The 17,561-nt window shown below is 38.5% G+C and overlaps 1 protein-coding gene across 2 annotated transcripts in view; it reads left to right on the plus strand.

The window, feature by feature from the left end:
• The window catches only part of FBXW7 (F-box and WD repeat domain containing 7), a 190,657-nt gene that overhangs the window by 120,859 nt on the left and 52,237 nt on the right, over positions 1-17,561 (plus strand). The window contains exon 3 of one of the 2 annotated variants that reach the window (XM_064449878.1): positions 6,454-6,595. The exons of the other annotated variant lie outside the window; for it this stretch is intronic. Within the exon in view, the coding sequence (XP_064305948.1) occupies positions 6,454-6,477 (24 nt within the window). The 3' untranslated portion in view covers positions 6,478-6,595. Of the gene's footprint in view, positions 1-6,453; positions 6,596-17,561 lie in introns of those variants that run through there. 2 annotated transcript variants of the gene reach the window in all.

Raw genomic sequence — 17,561 nt, forward strand, 5'->3', positions numbered from 1 at the left:
TCTGAAAAGAGATTTTGAGGGCGCTACTTTGTAAAAAAAGTTCATTAGGTGTTAAAAAAATCACCCCTACATTTAAGGTGTAAAATGTGCTTTTTTTCTTCATTAATGGTTGAGAATGTTTGAGCTCTGATTTACAGCCTTGCTTATTCTCATAAAAATACAAACATCCCTAAATCTAATTCTCACCTGAAAGCAAAATTAGAAGTGGTCAGAAGCATTTGATAAATTGCTCTAAATAAAAATTTGAGAGATTCAGCTTATCTACAGCTGCAAGTTGAGCTGCGCTTTGTGCGGTCTTAATGTGGTGCTTTAGTTTCTTGACAATGGTTGCTTGAAGGGAAATGGCGTTTGCTGCTTCTCTGGTGGATGCTTCAAATTCAGAGACTGTTTAGCAATATTATAGTTATCACAGGGCGGAGAAAGCCAGGCAGTGCCACACCAGTCCGAGGCTTGTGTTGTAGATACAGCATTGCTTCGTTGGCTACAGATGACGAGAGAAACACAGAAAGTGAGACTGACAAAAGACAGAACAGAAAAATGAGCTGCTATAGTACCAAGCAGCCAAAGCTGTATTGCTAAAAACGTAGCTGTTCCTGTATACGCATGTCAGCAAAATAGAAAATTTTCGTAGTGGTAGAAGGTACTGAAATATTTTTGTAGTGCTCCCAGGATGGCAGTCCCGGTTGACAAGAATGTTACATCATTTTAAAAAGTGACACTGTAGATTATGCAGTGAAGCCTCTCAAACGAGAACTTATTCTTGAGAAAGAATATACCATGACTTGCTTGAGAATCTGTTCTTTTCATAAAAAGACGTGACACCGAGTGTCGGACAGCCAGACTATGCCGTAGTTCTTTTTTAACCTTGTTTTATGCCTCGTGTGCAGAGTCAAAGCTGGGTTGGTTGCAGTTACAGAGTTCTGACCTCTAGGTGCCACCAGTGCGATAGAAATACAACCTCCCGTTCCTAATCAAAAACCTTTCGATTAACCTGATGATGAAGTTGTAAGTAGCAACCTCTTTCATAGAGGAGAAACCCCCAAAGAGCTCGTGGTGGTTCCCTTGAGTGCCGGCTTCACTTCAGAGCTCAGAATGCATGTTTTAAGGGAAAGATCCCGTATAGTATGGTGATTGACACTTTGTGTTTAAAGAAAAATTAATCATATGACTAGGCAGAGGAGAAAATAAAATACGTAATAGCCCAGATATTGTCACCGAAATAGCTGTAATAACTGTTTTTCAAGATTTATTGTAAAACAACTGTCTTGTTATTTAAGTCCCCTTGTTTCTACGTGCACGTATTCAGAAGAGAAAGCTTGAATGTAATTTTCCCATTGTCACCAGAGAATCATTTGGATATTATCTTTATAGCTGTGGAGACATGGAGTTTTGCTATACCTAGCATGCCATTATTTAGGAACTTTTTTTAATTAGAAACTCTTTCTTGTAACAGTTTGTTAGTGAGGAGATGTCCTACCCTGACCTTGGTGAAGAAGCTGTGTAAGAAGTCCTTGTAAGCTGGATTCTTAAATACATAGTATATGTCTAAACACAAAAAGCTAAAGTAATAATAATAATAATAATGTAGTAAAATTTGATGGGGGGATTCCTGTAAGTTCAAAAAACCAGGAGATCATCTTTAGGTGCCCTTTTTACTATTATTGTGAAGAATGCAAATTGCACTGAAGTTTGAAGTCTCTCAATGCATATCTTTCCAAAACACATCATTCAGAGAACTGTTTTGCATCCTTTTCCCTAACTGTTGATAATCCAATGTAATTTTTCCTCTTCCTCCTTGAAAAAGTTATTCTTGTACACAGGTGATTTGAACAGTCTAATAGGCATGGGTTTAGTCTATGATGAAAATTAAATTATCAGCAGACTCTGCTAAGCTAGATGGATTTTGGTTTGGGTTTTTTTTTTTTCAGCCTGACCCAGAGGGACATTTGTGATGTTCTTGTGAACCACAGCATGCCTAAAGTGTCCCAGCAATTTAATAAAGAGCACATAGAAGGGAGAACCCCATTGTACTATTTATTTAGATTTACCATATGAATGCAATAGAATAGATTTAGGTTATTTTATAAGCAAAAGATATTTCTAAGGCACACTTTCTACTTAAGGCTATGCTTATTTTATGTACTATATGAACATTTGTAGCACATGAAATAGTCTGAACATAAAGTTGCTTTTTTTAATTACAAATTTTGCCATTCTAGTTTTTTAAAAAATGTGTTTGGCTCTGTGCAATATAATGATTTGTTTTGTGGTCTCACGGTGTACCCCCTTTTGTTTTCTATAATGAAAAATATAATTTTGCATCACAATGACATTCAGTAAGGCCCTTGTCATCTTGTACCTCTTTTATGCTAATTTATCATATTGTGGGAAGAGCTAGGAGGAACTGCAAGTACTTGTCCTGGCTTGAGAGGGTTTTCATAATACTGGGGAAATCCCCAAGTTACTGTAGTAATCTTATCTACAAAGACAGTTTCTTGAGGAAAAAAAGTTGAATTTCTCCCTTTTCTAATACAGAAATCTGAACTGAAAAGAACTAGAACTTAATTTCTGCCATTTATTTCTATATTTTATGGATTTTCTGCAGAGAAGTCATCCACAAATTCCTGGAGATGGAAATACGTTAGGCAGTTTATCTGAACAAATGGTTTGAACATACATATTTTTTCCTATTAACATGAACAAGTAATATACTTCATTCTAAAATAGCAAAAGACTTATTCCAGCAGGTTGGACAGAAATGCTAACTATAACATATAGTGTCTGGTTGCATGTAGAACTATTAATTTTAATAAAACCTAAGAAAATTGTTTATTAATAAATTCATTCATATCGTGCTTCACTCTTTTTTTGGTTACTAACTGTTTGCAAGTGTAAGCTGCATCTATTGAAATGGAAAATAGCTTCTTATACTTTTGTCTTGCCGCATGTCTAGAGCATACAGAAAAGTAATACCTTCTGTTATTCCTTTATTTTTTCTTCAGAACAGAATCACAAAATCTTGTTGCCTTTTATGTAGTTTCAGAACAATATGAAGATTGGACTAGTGCACGTCGATTTTTCAAGATTAGTATTCAGTTCAAAACTGAATAGCTCTGCTACATTGAAGAGGTAGAAAATACAGATTTACTCACGTTAGAAAATAAATTCTAATACATTTCTTGCTTTTGTATTTGATTGAAGTCTTACTTCTGCAAAGTCTGAGAGATTAAACCAGCAAGAAGGTTATGTAAAACTAATATCATTAGTAATGAGGAAAGTGGGAGAAGGGGGAGGGAGAGGATGAGGGTTTATCCATTAGAAGATTGAATTTTTTATGAATCAAGTTCACCTTCCCCATAGGAAAGGTTTTCAAGTTGTGCGGATGTGCCATGCACTTGTGAAATACTGTGTGCTTATAGTTATTAGGTATCTACTTGCAAACCAAATGAAGATGCCAGCTGCCAGAAAACATGTCATCGTACCAAGACTTTTAGAAACAATCCATGACTCTACATTTGTATCTTGGCCACAAGGTGTAAATATATACTGATTTTTTTAAAAAAACTTGTTTTGAAGCTATAGCCTTTATGAGAAGGTTAAGTCAACAAAGCAGTGACAAATTAAGACTACTACTCTTTGGAAAACATTATTCCTGACTTGAGCAAAGTCTTGCTTAATGCTTATATATATACAGTGGACTTGTCTGCCTGGTTGGTGCATGTGCTGATGTTACTCTGTGAGATGTGCTTTGTGGAGATACGGGACACCTTTATCTCATCTAAAGTTTCTGACTGATGTTCTGCTTAATGCTACCTGAAACGAAAACCCATATGCCAATCAGAACAACAAATTTAACATTAAATTACAAGCAAAATATCAATAGAATTTTAAATCAGAAGAAACAAGATGCTTGGAAAAATTTTATTATTTAAAAAGTTGAGGTGATCTCTAAGAAGTGTGAAATAGTTTGATACTCATAAACAATTTCTCATGCCATTAAGAGCTGTTTCTGATGGAAGTTTTATTGTACCATTCTTACCTTAAAACTTTCTGTTGTGGGTAGGTGTATCTATTTTAGTATATTTGGGGTTTTCTTCCAGAAAAATATTAGATTTAATTGAAGTGGGTTTGTTCTTAAATTGTAAACCACCATGTAGTCAAGGTGGAAAATTGATACCTTGTTTTTTAAGAGAAAGGACTAACTATGGAGATGGAAGTTAAAAAAAAGTTATTTTCTCACTAACGTAAAAGTTTACTTTTATCCTAATTCTCTTCCATTGTCTGTATGTTTTACTGGGGGAGGAAAGCTGTCAAATATTAAAAAAATAAGAAAATTACAGTTTAACATAGCTACCATGTTAATTTTCAGTGAATTCTTTCACATCATGCAACTTGGGGTGTTGTTTCTGTAGTGGACGTGAAGGGGCAGTGTAGTGCTGTCTATAAATCTTCCTCTGTTTTCATCTTCTCAATCTGTTCTGGAAGATCACGCTTTAAGATATGATTATTTTATCTGTTGTGTGTATGTGCATTACTTGCAAGGGAAGTATGTTAATCCTTTTAAATTAAAGAAATATTGTAGAAATGTCAATACAGTTAAGATCATTCTTATTTAAAATGAGTCACTGTTTTCTCCTGAATAGTGTTTATACTCACAAAAATAGATAATCAGTATTTTTTCAAGACTGTTAGTGTTTAAAGGCTTCCATGTGCTAGAAGCATGTGAAGAGTATGGACAAGTGCTGGCAAAGTACAGCTAGGCTTGAAAACTAAAGGGTCTCAACAAAGGAACTTTGATTCCTTTTTTGTTTGGTTTTGACTTTTTTGTTGTGTGTGTTTATTTTTTTAAACGTTGGATATTAAGGTACATTTGAAGTACACTTCCCTGGCTAATGGCAACCATTGTATATGCATTACTTGAGACCCTGCAGAACTGAACTACTGGAGATGCCTGATATATTTTCCTTGAGTAAAATAAGTTCGTATCCAAAGCAGGCACTGTGTCAGTGTCCCTTGAAACCACCACTGCAAACAGAAGGGTCATCATCTTGGGATGTATGGTCTGAAACAATGACTCTAGATATAAGCCTTAGGTATGAGGAAGAAAAGATACAAGGATGGTATTTTTTACAATGAGGGTGGCGAGGCACTGGAGCAGGCTGCCCAGAGAGGTTGCAGATGCCCCATCATTGGAAATGTTCAAGGTCAGGTGGGACAGGGCCCTGAGCAACCTGATCTAGTGAAAGATGTCCCTGCCCATGGCAGGGGAAGGCAGGGTGGACTAGGTCATCTTCAAAGGTCACTTCCAACCCAAACCTTTCTGTGATTCTGCAATAACTTCTGATGTCACTTTAATCAACAGAGCCACCATTCACTCCAGTCTCTTCTTATGACCATGTTCTGGTTGGTGTAGTTGGTATTCCATCCAAATGATATGATAATGAAGATTTTGAGGTTAAACTTCAGGAATGAGTGAGCATAGCTCTGCCAGTTTCAGTGGCAAGCTTATTCTTGCATACTGCATCATATTTTTGAATTTCTTATGGGTGTTTTTTTAGGACAACTTTGGTTTTGTTTCTGTGAATGTCTACTTTTGTTTCTAAGTAGTAAGACATCAAATTTTATAAGTTTTCATATGCAACATGCAAAAATCTTGCACCTTTCACGTTTAAATCTTCCAAAATAATTGGGGCTTTCCTTGTTCATTGACTCTGCTTTAGCATGCCAGTCTGTATATCAGCACTGAAAAGGTAAATAATGATATTGAGATATTGAGAAGCTCCGTCTCCTTTGAAGATAACAAGTAAAGGAAACCTGGGTTAGGAGCAAAGCAAATACCATCTAGATACAGCACGTTTGTAGTATCATATTCCTTCCTCCTGGAGTGCTGATGAGCTGCAGAAATACATATATCTGGAAAGAACCTAAGTCATTTTGGCAGATAATTTTTCTATTGATAAAGTATTGTACCTTCTCTCATAATAAAATACTTTCATTTACTTAGCGTTCTTAAGCAGTTTTCATCCTGGTACATATTAAAAAATTCAGAGAACAGATTCAAAAAACTAAAATAAGAGCGATACTTATGATAAGTGTAGAAAATTACGGGAACCACTGATAATTTTAATGACTGATAAATATGTAAACTGAATGTTAACACTTTTTAACCAACAAGTGGTTTACAATTAATTAATCATTAGTTAATATTTTGTGCATCTCTGTATGTTCAAAATGTCTTGTTAACCATTTTGTCTTTTGATACACTCTCTATTAATTCCTTAAGGTGCTTAAAATACAAAAAATATTTCAAAATGTGTGCTAGAATTCTCCAGGAAAGATCAAAGTACATGTTCTTTAACTCAAGTTCAATAGATTTGACCTAGATTAAAATTTGAAATTAGGTGATGTCCAATGAACTTTAATAGTGATTTTTTTTTCTTCTATTTGTTACAGGGTTATGATAGACACAAGCAATAAAAATGTCATTTGAGAATGCCATTGTATAGCCGCATGACCAGCGCTTTCACACCCTGAGAAAATTGCTTCTCTTTTTTTTGTTTATTCTGTGATCACCAGTGAAAAGAAGCCAGTAACAGCCAATTTTGTATGTGTGTTCTTTTTAACTCTGTAAGTGCAATGCATAAAGGTTAAAAGATTATGTGTGCTTTATTAGGAGCTGCTTTATGATGACCTTAGAGGAGAACGTATCTTTTTCCCCCCAGATGGGGGGGTTTTCAGTCTTCACTACTTTTAGAAGCAATATAGTGTTTTTATTGCTATATGTCTTCCTAGATAAATTTTTGAAAAATATCTTGCTAGCCTTACTTGTCATAAAAGACAAATGTTAGGATGCTGTGGGATTGAAACAGTAAGGCTTTTAAATTAGGAATTAAAAAACCCAAACCCCTACGTATCAAACTTTTGACAGAGCACTTGTTTGGGCAGTGTCAATACACCATCTTTTTCCATGTTTTTCTTAGAAAGCGTTCAGCTCCAGTGCTTCAAAAGCAACTGTAACCCTCTAGATGCCATTGGGAAATCTCCAACAAGAAAAAAAGTCATGTATTTTCACGTCAGCTTTATGTATCAAAACTGTATGCATCTCTCACATCTGCCAGTGGATAGGTGCATGTGATCTGAAGTGCAAAAGTGCATGTGCAATTTTTAGATTTTATGTAAACAACGTATATCTGATTAGCTACTTGCATAAACAAATACTCAACTGCATGCCTTGTATGTCAGCTGAATGCAGTTATGCACAAATTTTCTTAAAAGCAAGTGTCTTTTATGCTCACTGCTTAAAAAGCTTGTCAGTGTTTGGAGGGGAGCATGGATGTTGTTAGCATTTTAAAAAATGGCTTTGCAAAAATGGGATAGGCTAAGAGGGCTATTATGCAAAAAATTCATAGATAATATGGTGCTTGTTGGTCATACATGCTGAAAGTCCCAGAAACTGAAGTAGGAGAGCGTGTTCCTGTTCTTAAGGACTTCCCCCACCCCCGGCCGATGAGGAGATTTGTTAATGAATGGAAAACTTTCATTAACAAGTTGTCTTCTTTAAAAACTAACTGAACTTGCAAATGATCAGAATAGCATTTGGCATATCATTAGTACATGGGCAATAAGGCTTAGAAAATTCGAAGAATCGGTTCATGCAGTTCAACAAAAGTACTTTAGAATTTGGGCTTTTCTTTGGTAGCTTGTGCCCCTTTGGTCTCTTTTCATTTTCTTGCTATCTGTGCAGACCCTTTACATTTTTTTCCAAACCTCCCCCCACCCCTGTTCAATAGCTAATCTGCTAAATTCATGCTACAACTGCTTCATTGAGTGGAAGCGTTGTTCTGCCCGCTTCGTACCAGCTTTGTTACTGTGCAGTATTTTTCAGCTGTTTGTGCTCATTACCATACAGCTGGTATTTAGAGGAGAGAGGGAAGCAGGCAGAAGCTTTACTGTCTGCAAGTATAAGAAGCTCTTTTGCAAATGGGGTACTGGCAGATGGGACATGTGTTTAAACGGGTTTTGCTGATAACAGACTGCATTAAAAATCATTCTGAGAAAGTCTAAGGTCAGCCCCATGAATTCAGAACTTGAGAGGTATTCAGCTTTTGGAAGACCTTTATAGAATATTAATTAACCCTGGTCCATGAAAGTGACAAATGGATTGTTTGCAGAAATGTTAGATACTATCCTGCTGCCCCCACTTTATGGTTCATTTCCCCTTTAGCATCTCCCGATTTGGTTTGTGGGGTTTTTTAAAAAAACCATATGATTGTATACTGTGTTCGTGATCAGGGCTGTTGCCAAAACATGAGTGAACAAACAGTAAAATCCCAGATCTCAGGAAAGGAGAAATAATTTTCCTTTTGATGTTGCAACTGAACTTCACATTATGAACAATTATATAAATCTTTGCCAGAAGCCAACCCTTTACGTATGCATGGAGATGCATTCTCTTGCTAGCAGTATGGGATGGTACTGCACTGGCTGAGATGATCTGAAGAGATAATTGAAGAATGTTTGTGTTTGGAGCTGGTACGTCTTCTCCCGGATCTATTACCATAACTGGGAAGAGGGGACAAGCTTTCGGGCATACGGGCTGCTCTCCCAGGCCTCAAATGGAAGCAGGAAGTTTTGAGGCTAAGTGCAAGCTGAGAACAGGTGTTCTGCATTTAGACATACATGTTAATCATTTACTGTCTGAAATACAAGGTAATTGGTATGTGCTAGCACAGCTCTGCATGGGTCTAGTGCATGGCCCTTGTAACAAGATTGTCAAATTCCAGGCTTCCTCCTGGAATTCAGTGCATTTCGTGCAGTGCTCGGAGCCCCTTGGGACACCCAGGGGTGACTAAGCAGTCACCTCGCACAGACGGAGTGCTCTGACAGCTGATGAAGGATGGAAACACCAGTGGGTTAGCATTTCTCAGAGTACCCACACTGTCTCTGACCCCCTCGGTCCTAACCCTCCAGGAAGAGCTACAAAATGCTTTCCAAAGTATTGAGCCTGGGACAATAAAGCCATAGATTCAACAGAGGTATTGATTTCATGGCAATCTTTTCCCCTTGTTTCCCACCTTTCTTTCCCACTGGAGACAAACTGTGTTACTAACACTATCCTGTCTGCTTGGTGGGAACCAGGCACTCTCAGGTGCATACATAAAAGCAGACCAGGTGATCTCAGAAGCATACCTGAAACCTTGTCAGCTCAACTCTCACTCTCCTCCCCTTCCCACTACCCCAACTGTATTACTTGGAGTAGTGAAAGGTGTTGCCTCTACCCACAAACCTTGGTTTATGGATAATACAGAGGTATGCTGTATTTGTGGATGTTGGTCCTGCAGCTTAGCAAACTACTGTAGTTCCTAAAGCCAATGCCAGGAAGTCAGAAGATGAGCTCTGATTCCAGACCTGCGAAGAACTGCTTGTACAGTGTAGGCCAGATTTTTGTGTTCTGGAGAGAGGAAATCAAGTTGAGGTGCTTCTTACCTACTTCTACCAGATTTTTGTGCCTGGGGCACAGCAACACTGGATGTACATACAGACTGGGGAATGAGAGGCTGGAGAGCAGCTCTGCAAAGAGGGACCTGGGGGTTCTTGTCAACAGCAGGTTGAACATGAGCCAACAGTGTGTCCCGGCAGCCAAGAGGGCCAACCATGGCCTGGGGTGCATCAAGCCCTGCATTGCAGCCGGTTGAGGGGGGTGATTGTCCTGCTCTGCTCTGTGCTGGTGCGGCCTCACCTCGAGTGCTGTGTGCAGTTCTGGGCTTCATAGTACATTAAGGATATAAAGTTGAACACTCTCTAGTAGAGGAGGGCCACGAAGTTGGTGGAGGGTTTAGAGAGGGAACTGTACAAAGAGCATCTAAAGTCACTTGGTTTGTTCAGCCTGGAGAAGAGGAGGCTGAGAGGAGACAAGGAGACAGGAGGGGCAGGCGCTGATCTCTTCTCTCTGGTGACCAATGACAGGACCCGAGGGAATGGCAGGAAGATGTGCCAGGGGAGGTTTAGGTTGGATATTAGGAAAAGGTTCTTCACCCAGAGGGTGGCAGAGCACTGGAACAGGCTCCCCAGGGAGGCAGTCACGGCACCAAGCCTGATGCTGTTCAAGAAGCACTTGGACAATGCCCTGAGAGACATGGTGTGAATTTGGTGTTGTCCCGTGCAGGAACAGGAGTTACACTCAATGATCCTTGTGTGTCCCTTCCAACTCAGGATATTCTATGTCTGGGATTTTTTGTGTGTTTTGAGTTGCAAGTTAAATGCTGTTCACTGCTTAGCTTTCACATTTTAAGTGCGTTCACTCTCTGCTGGGCAAGAGTGAAGTGCAGAATTTGCTAACTGCAACTTGCTGAAGTTCTTTAAATCAAATATATCTTATTAGAATTCTTGCTATGTATTGCAGCGTAGCAGAAAAAGTGATGGCCAAAGTAAGACCCTGTTGTGATAGCTGCTGCACCAGGGGTAGTTCCCCTCTATCCCCTGAGTTTTTAAACTCTAGCACTTTGCTTCTGCACATCTGTCTCAAAATGCAGTTGTACAAGAGTATAAGAAGAGTTTATGAACAGCTGCCATCTTCTAGGTCCAGCTTTGCTGGCTGGAGTTTTTATTTGCACACTTCTGTCTTCAACCCACCCTCCTCCTTTCTTCCTCTTTTCCCAGTACTGCTGACTGCCAGAAGTTGTTTCGTCCCTTCAGCTTTGCTGGCAAATGGATCCTGTAAATGCTCCAGTTTGCTGTAGGCAAAGTTAGTTAAGTTTAAAAGGCTATCCAAAGCGATTTAAGCACCTAGAAAATCTTTTGCATGAAGGAGATGAGAGAGCAGCAGAGCTCTAAGGTCAGTAACCTCTTGCAGAAAGGTGGTAGAATACCCGGGGGTAAAATGTCTTTAACTGGCCAAGTTGTTCAGAATGAACATCTATCCGTGGCACATGTAGAGCAGATGTAAGCATTTCTGTCACCATCAATGCCCTCTTATGACTGTGCTAGTATCGCCACTGTGATTAAAAATCACATACTGGAGGTTGTAGACAGACATTCACTTGGCTAAACTACATGCCACTGGAAACCTTCATCTCCCCCTAGCGGGTAGCTATTGCCCCTTTGGTGGTGGTTACAGCCTCACTGGAGCCAGCAGAGCTCCCACACTGGCTGTGGAGCAATCAGCCAGGAAAGCTTAGCCAATTTATAATGGGTGATTTGTGCTAACCCAGCTAATTTTGCCTAAAGTGGATTTAAAAACTCTCCTATGGATTGTGCCTTTGGTTCCGCAGTGGGGACAGTAGCATATTCTATGGGCGCAGCTAAACATGGGGGAGGATGTGGTACAAAAGCTGCATGGTGTCCAGGTGTGACACGTAGGTGGCATGTTGAGTAAGGACTCAGCCTTGTGCCCAACCCTGTGGCTTAAAGTTAAGGAGATGTTAAAGCTTCCTGTGAAGGGTCTTGATGAGTAGAGATGAACAAAAGTCTCCACAAGTATATTTCAGAAGTCCTTTTAGGTAAGCTAAAAAGGATAACTGTAAATTAACTCAGTGATTTGTTCTTGCATAGCATAGTGGAAAGCATTAGGTACTTTGCAGTCTGTGGATAGGTGGAAACAGGGAACTTTATCATCTAAGTCTGAATGTTTATAAGCATGATGGAATTTCAATGTTAATTTGAATTCAGTTCATGTGTAAAACTAATTGGGTACGAGTATTTGGCCGGTAAATAATTTAAGCTTTTGCTGTAAAATAAGTCAGAATGTCTAAATAAGTTTTTCACACTAAATACAAACTGATTACATTGTTGGTACAAGTTGGAATCTTCCAGATCTGTGATGTCTTCTTTGTATTTGTGGTAGGGAATCTCAAATAACTGAGACTTACAAGAAGCAAATTGCATCTTTGAAGTTGTCTAAGAACCACCTCTTGAAAAGCCTTTTGCATGTTCTTACCTTAAATATTTTGAAAAATTTACAGAATTCTCAGAATACAGAATTACAGCATTGTAATTTTTACAGGTGTGTAGTTTGTCCGTTCCATATTACTTAAAAAATATTGCATGTGACTGCTACTGTTTGCTTAATGTCTAATTGTTTGGTGCTTAGAATTGATGTACAGATTTTAACAGATTGAGAGATCTTGGGCTATCTATCTTTGCCTGTTACACTGTCTACACGTGAGTTTTGTGATGAAGCTTGTGGTAGGATCTTAAATGCCCTTAGGTAATAGATGATCTTGCATTGAAGACTAAGGAAATTCCTAACGAGCAGACAGACAGCAGGCACTGCTGTAGGTGAAGTAGAATGAAGTTCCATCCAGAGCCTCCTGCCACTAAAGGAATTTTATACTGACTCGTTTCAGAGAAGTTCATGATAAAACCTTCAGTGAAAGAACAATAGTGTAGTTATCTATGGGAACCGAAAACAGTGGAGAAATCAATGTAATGAGTAATCAACATCTGAAGCAACTGACTGGCAATGAGAACACATCAAAGACAGTTTTCAGTGAAAGGATGGAAATTACTGAAACTTCAGAGTATGTAGAGATGTTGTGATTCTGTCTTTCTTACACTGAGGCTCTGGGTCTCCTGCACTGGATCCTTCATTGTGTTTGCGACCTGTGGGCAAAACCAAAGTTGTCAGTTACTGACAACAGAGAATGTCCTCTTGAAGTTTTTCACTTTTGTGAAAAGATTGTCTGCTTCTGCAGTAGAAGACAATCTTTTAGCTCAGTTTTCCTCCTGTGAATATTTCTGCTTTGGACAACTCTGCTGATGGGTCTTTAGCGTGTTGGGGTTTGGACAAATTGTCCAACCCAGTGAAGACAGCTAGTAAAAACAAAAAAAAAAAAAAGAAAAAAAAAGACATTAGTCCTGCATCCCAGGAGTCTCTGCTAACAGCTGTACTTTAAACTCAAGAGCTCACTGTTGCTTCAATGATGAATCTTTTTTGATGCTTAGTATTCAATTAGGAAATATCAAAAAAATAAGAGGCAAATTAAAATAATTAGGAAACTGTTGCAGTGTTGGCCCTTCATGTGTATTGTTGAAACAGAAGTATACCCAGATATACGGCAGGTGGAAATACCACCAGGCAAGGTATACCTGCAACAGCGTCAGTCCTGAAGGAAGGTGGTTAGTAGCCTTATTCACCAGCCTTACAATAATCCACACTGCTGACATATCTCCTTCTCTAGTTTTACACTGGTGCCACTCTTTTAAATTTTTTTTCATCCAATTACCAAATAGCTGTCTGTAACTTTGGTTAAATAAAATTCTTAGGTGTTGTACTGTAAATACATTCTGTGAAGCTGTGCAGAAGTCACAGGTGCTATATTTTTGTTTGATTCAGGTCCTGAGCAATCTCTGGAAGTACCTTTGGGTTACGAAGGATCTTTTATAAAAATTCAGAATAGAATTATACAGCCTGTCCCTATCAAGTCTCTTCAAGAGGGATTTTAGCATATTCCTAATCCATCTACTGTTCTCTCATTTTGCATATGGCTAGTGACTGTTTCAGTCATTTCTGTTCCTACATCCTGCATTTGTGTTTAGGAGAGAAGGAAATACAATCCTATTTCACATTAGTTTTGCAGATGTATGGAGGGAAAGCTGAATCAAAGTGAGACAGTTTTTTTGGCATATCCTGTTTTCTAGTAGGCACAGGGTGGATACACAGTGTTTAGAGAAGTCAGCCTGAAGGCCGTACTGAAAGAGAATACTACGGGGAGCAAGATCTCCTCTGAGAATAATGTTGATAAAAGAATTGAAAATGGCCTTAATTCAAAATAGAAAGTGCAAAGAAACAAATACCCTGTCCCCTCTGAAGACAATGTGAGAAATACAAAGATATCCCCCATTTGTGAAACAGACAAATTATTATGACAGACGTCAGCTGCAAATAATGGAAAGCACTTATTCTGGTCTATATTAGTTTAGGCAGTGTGTACCAGGAAGAGTAAGAGTACAGCCTCCATTGGCTGCAGTGCAGTGATTCACTGAGGACTTGAAACTATGGATAATAGATTTATTCTGGTTAGCTGAAAACATCATCTGAGGAGGAATTCATAAGTAATAGCCATCGTGGGTTCAGCTATTTCCAAAGCAGAAAGATAATCACCTTCCTCTTAGTTACAGAAATTCCCTATTGCGGTGTGGGCTATAAATCAGATGAAAAATGTACATCAGACAGCATGGTTTACCAGGCAGAAATTGGATTTTGGAGTGACACCCGGTCTACGGGTACCCGTGCTCCCTGGTAATCCACTCAGTAGGATGCTAGTTGACCTTTTTATCCTAGGGGAAAGGGCAAGGGGCATCAATAAGATTATGATTATTATTATCATTATTATTTGGTCTCCCCAGTCTCTGTAGTTGTCAGGACTTAAGAGAAAAACTGTCTCACAAAACTGGCAATGATCTAGGTGCAATATGTCATTTTTCAGAGCAGGACTAACACAGGCAAATGCTGTACTGGCTGATGGAGCAATGGTTCTCAGACTGATGAAGTTGGTGGTGAACTTACTTGATGCTACTGCCCCGCCAAGAACATATGTTATTTCAAGGGTCTTTTCAGTCCCACCAGATTCAGAAATGGTGGTTAACGTTTGCACTGCAAATGCTCTTTTACCTATACTTGGGGAATATCAAAAAGTTCTCAACTGCAGTAAATTCTTTCAGAAGGGATATATGAAGTTGAAGATCTGCACTCATGTGTTTCTCAACAAAAATCAGGACAGATGCTTTTGGAAATCTTAACGTGAACGATATTTTTCTTTTTCCCTCTGTGAGGACAAGCGCAACAGTAGGACTGCACTTTCAGTCCTTCCAGCACAGCACCACTTGATTCTCTGTGGGAGTTGTCATATTTCTTATCCATTAAAGCAGACTCCTTAATAGCTCCTATCACAGTCAGGCAAGCTTTAGAAGTTCAGAGCGTCTCTTATGAGACCTGGTATTATACACCTAATTCAGACAAGTAAGTCTCACAACTACGATTGCATTGTTTCCAAAGAAAATACAAGAATTATCCTTTCCTCTCTGACGCATCAAAGCCCAACTCTTAGGAGGGCTAAATCTCCTGGCAAGAAGGTTGTGGTAAGATTTGCCATTTAGCTATGCAGCAGCCAGTGCACAAAAGCGGACTAAGTACCGTTGTATCGGCCATCAACGGTTAGCTATGCATTCTTGACAGAAGTTTTCTGTTTGATGTGTTCCCTCTACGAGGAGAACTGCATAGATTGTGTGCAATCTTTACAATGCTTTTGGTTGTTGAAGCTCAAAGAATGATTCTTTTTTTTTTTTTTCTACAGCAGAGAGGAGAAAATACTATCGTAACTGTCTGTAGACAGTAGCATGATTAAAAAAAGGGAGAGGGGCATACTTCATCTTACTTGGCAAGCTTGTTTCTTCTGAGTAACAAGCTTCCAGGTGGTGGTCCACATTGGAAAAAAAAGGGTCCATCCAAAATACAGAGAAAAATCGATATTAAAAGTCTGGGTCTGTTTTGTCAGAAGTTACCGGTGCTATGGAAAAGTAGTAAGGGAATTTTAGCCTGCAGGGTAGGGCATAATTCACATTGACTGTGAAAACTGGCACGTGGTAGGAGTTCCTGAGAGCAGGGCAAACATTGATTTGGTGCCAGTGATTGGCAGGTATGATTTGCCTGCATTTTCTATCTAGCATCTGGCATCAAAAGGAGCACCTGAGGTGGGAGGTGGAGGCAGGACCACCCCAGTCGGATACAGCTGCTTTTTCCATTGGCGTTGGACAGACCCCAGAGTTCGGAGGCGTGAACTTTGGCCCTGGCAAAGGGGAGAAGCTTTGAGGCCAGAACAGAGATTTTGCAGCTTCTTTCCCCAAAGGCCTTTTCTCTCATTTCAATTTGAGCAGAGTTGAAACTGCAGGGGAGAACCCAGTCTGCTGTCTTTTGTCCCTGTTGTAGTGGTGACATAAGCTGTTGGCCACGGTGTTTGTTTTGCAGTGAGATCCACTAACTGTTTAAAAATCTTCAGTTTCTAGAAGTGTATTCAAGATCTAAAGCAGTATTTTTGAAAACAAAAATGCCGTTATTATAAAAATGTGAGGTTATAATAATGCTTTTCTGGTTGGCAAATAACTGATCTACATCAAGCCACAATTTAAAACATAGCGCTTGGAACACCATGAATACAAAATTGTATCCTTTCCTGTCCCATGTGTAGGAGGAAACCATCATAATTGCAGATACAATGAAGCAGTAGATTTTGACATTTTATTAAGGTTTGGACATATAATCACTCTTCAATGTTCTGTTCAAAGAAGCCTCTACAGAAAATAGCAGAAAATTATCATGCACTGATAATGGAGAGAAGCACGTACTGAACTTCTGACTTACACTCTTGTTACTTGCTCCATCACATTCCCAGTTCTTTGTGTTTTGTCTTTATGGCTTCTGGTGTTCTGTGAGTAAAGTTCCCAGTCATTTCTGGAACTAAAAGGACATAAAAATAATAATGGCTGAATTCAGATATGACACAGATTAACAATAAGTATAGAAATTCTTTACTTTCAGCTCTCAAAAGCAAAGCTAATATCTTCCTATTATTTTCTTTTTATTTCTTTTCTTTTCCAAACATGGAAGAAAAGTTAGCTGTCTGACTATTAGCTGAGGTTGATGTCATGTTATATTTCTTTGTGGTGAAGTTCTTATATTGTTTAAATACTAGCATCAAATCCTGGACTCTGATCATAAACAAAAGTAATTTTACAAAAGAAAGTGACTAATTACTATCTTGAGGATTTACATTAAAATATTTGTATAAATTGCCTTCCGCACACCTCTTGGTGCAAGAAACTGATCCTAGCTAAAATGGAAGGAAAATTGTTTATGGAGTAAAAGGAGCTTTCTCATGTTAAGAGAAGTATACCATGTTTAAAGAAATCCATGTTTTTACTGATAAAAGAATTATTCAAATAAATCTATTGTGTTCAAGTAAGTAATAATCTTTCATCTCATGTCTGCTGCAACTTGAAAAAAAAATTAGTATTATGACTTAGCTAAAATAGGTCGGAGAGGAATTGCCTGTTCTGTTTGTTTACCAGTGAACAAATTTGAAAAAAGAAAGAAAAAAAATTAACATCAGGTATTCAAACAGGAGTTTTAAAAAAAGACACACAGAGGGAGAAGGTCATAAATTCTTTGTACTGTCTTTGACTTTGTACTTTTTCGTATATTTGAACTCTCCCTCCCAGGATGTTTTTTTTATATTGCAGATTTCTGTACATGAGTGGATTTCTTAAAGAGCTTGCAGATACAGCCTTTAAAGGTGTCCTTCAAGTCTGTTAGTAGATGTCCTAATCTTCTGTGAGAAGATTAGGCTTTGTCAAAGTTTTTGGTATCTTTTTTTTTTGGTACGTTTATTGCCAAAGTATAGTCTAAGTTGTAGCCTACTGTATTATTTTTCATTATCCATTGAGAGGTCATCTGTGACAGGTTATACTTTTACAGTCAAATCATATGGATGATGAATATACCTTCATGATAGCATACAGAGATTTTCTGGTTAAATAAAAAAGCTGTTACTATGGTTGCTTCTGCC

This window comes from Phalacrocorax carbo, chromosome 4 (genome assembly GCF_963921805.1).
Source record: "Phalacrocorax carbo chromosome 4, bPhaCar2.1, whole genome shotgun sequence".
Lineage (NCBI taxonomy): Eukaryota > Metazoa > Chordata > Aves > Suliformes > Phalacrocoracidae > Phalacrocorax > Phalacrocorax carbo.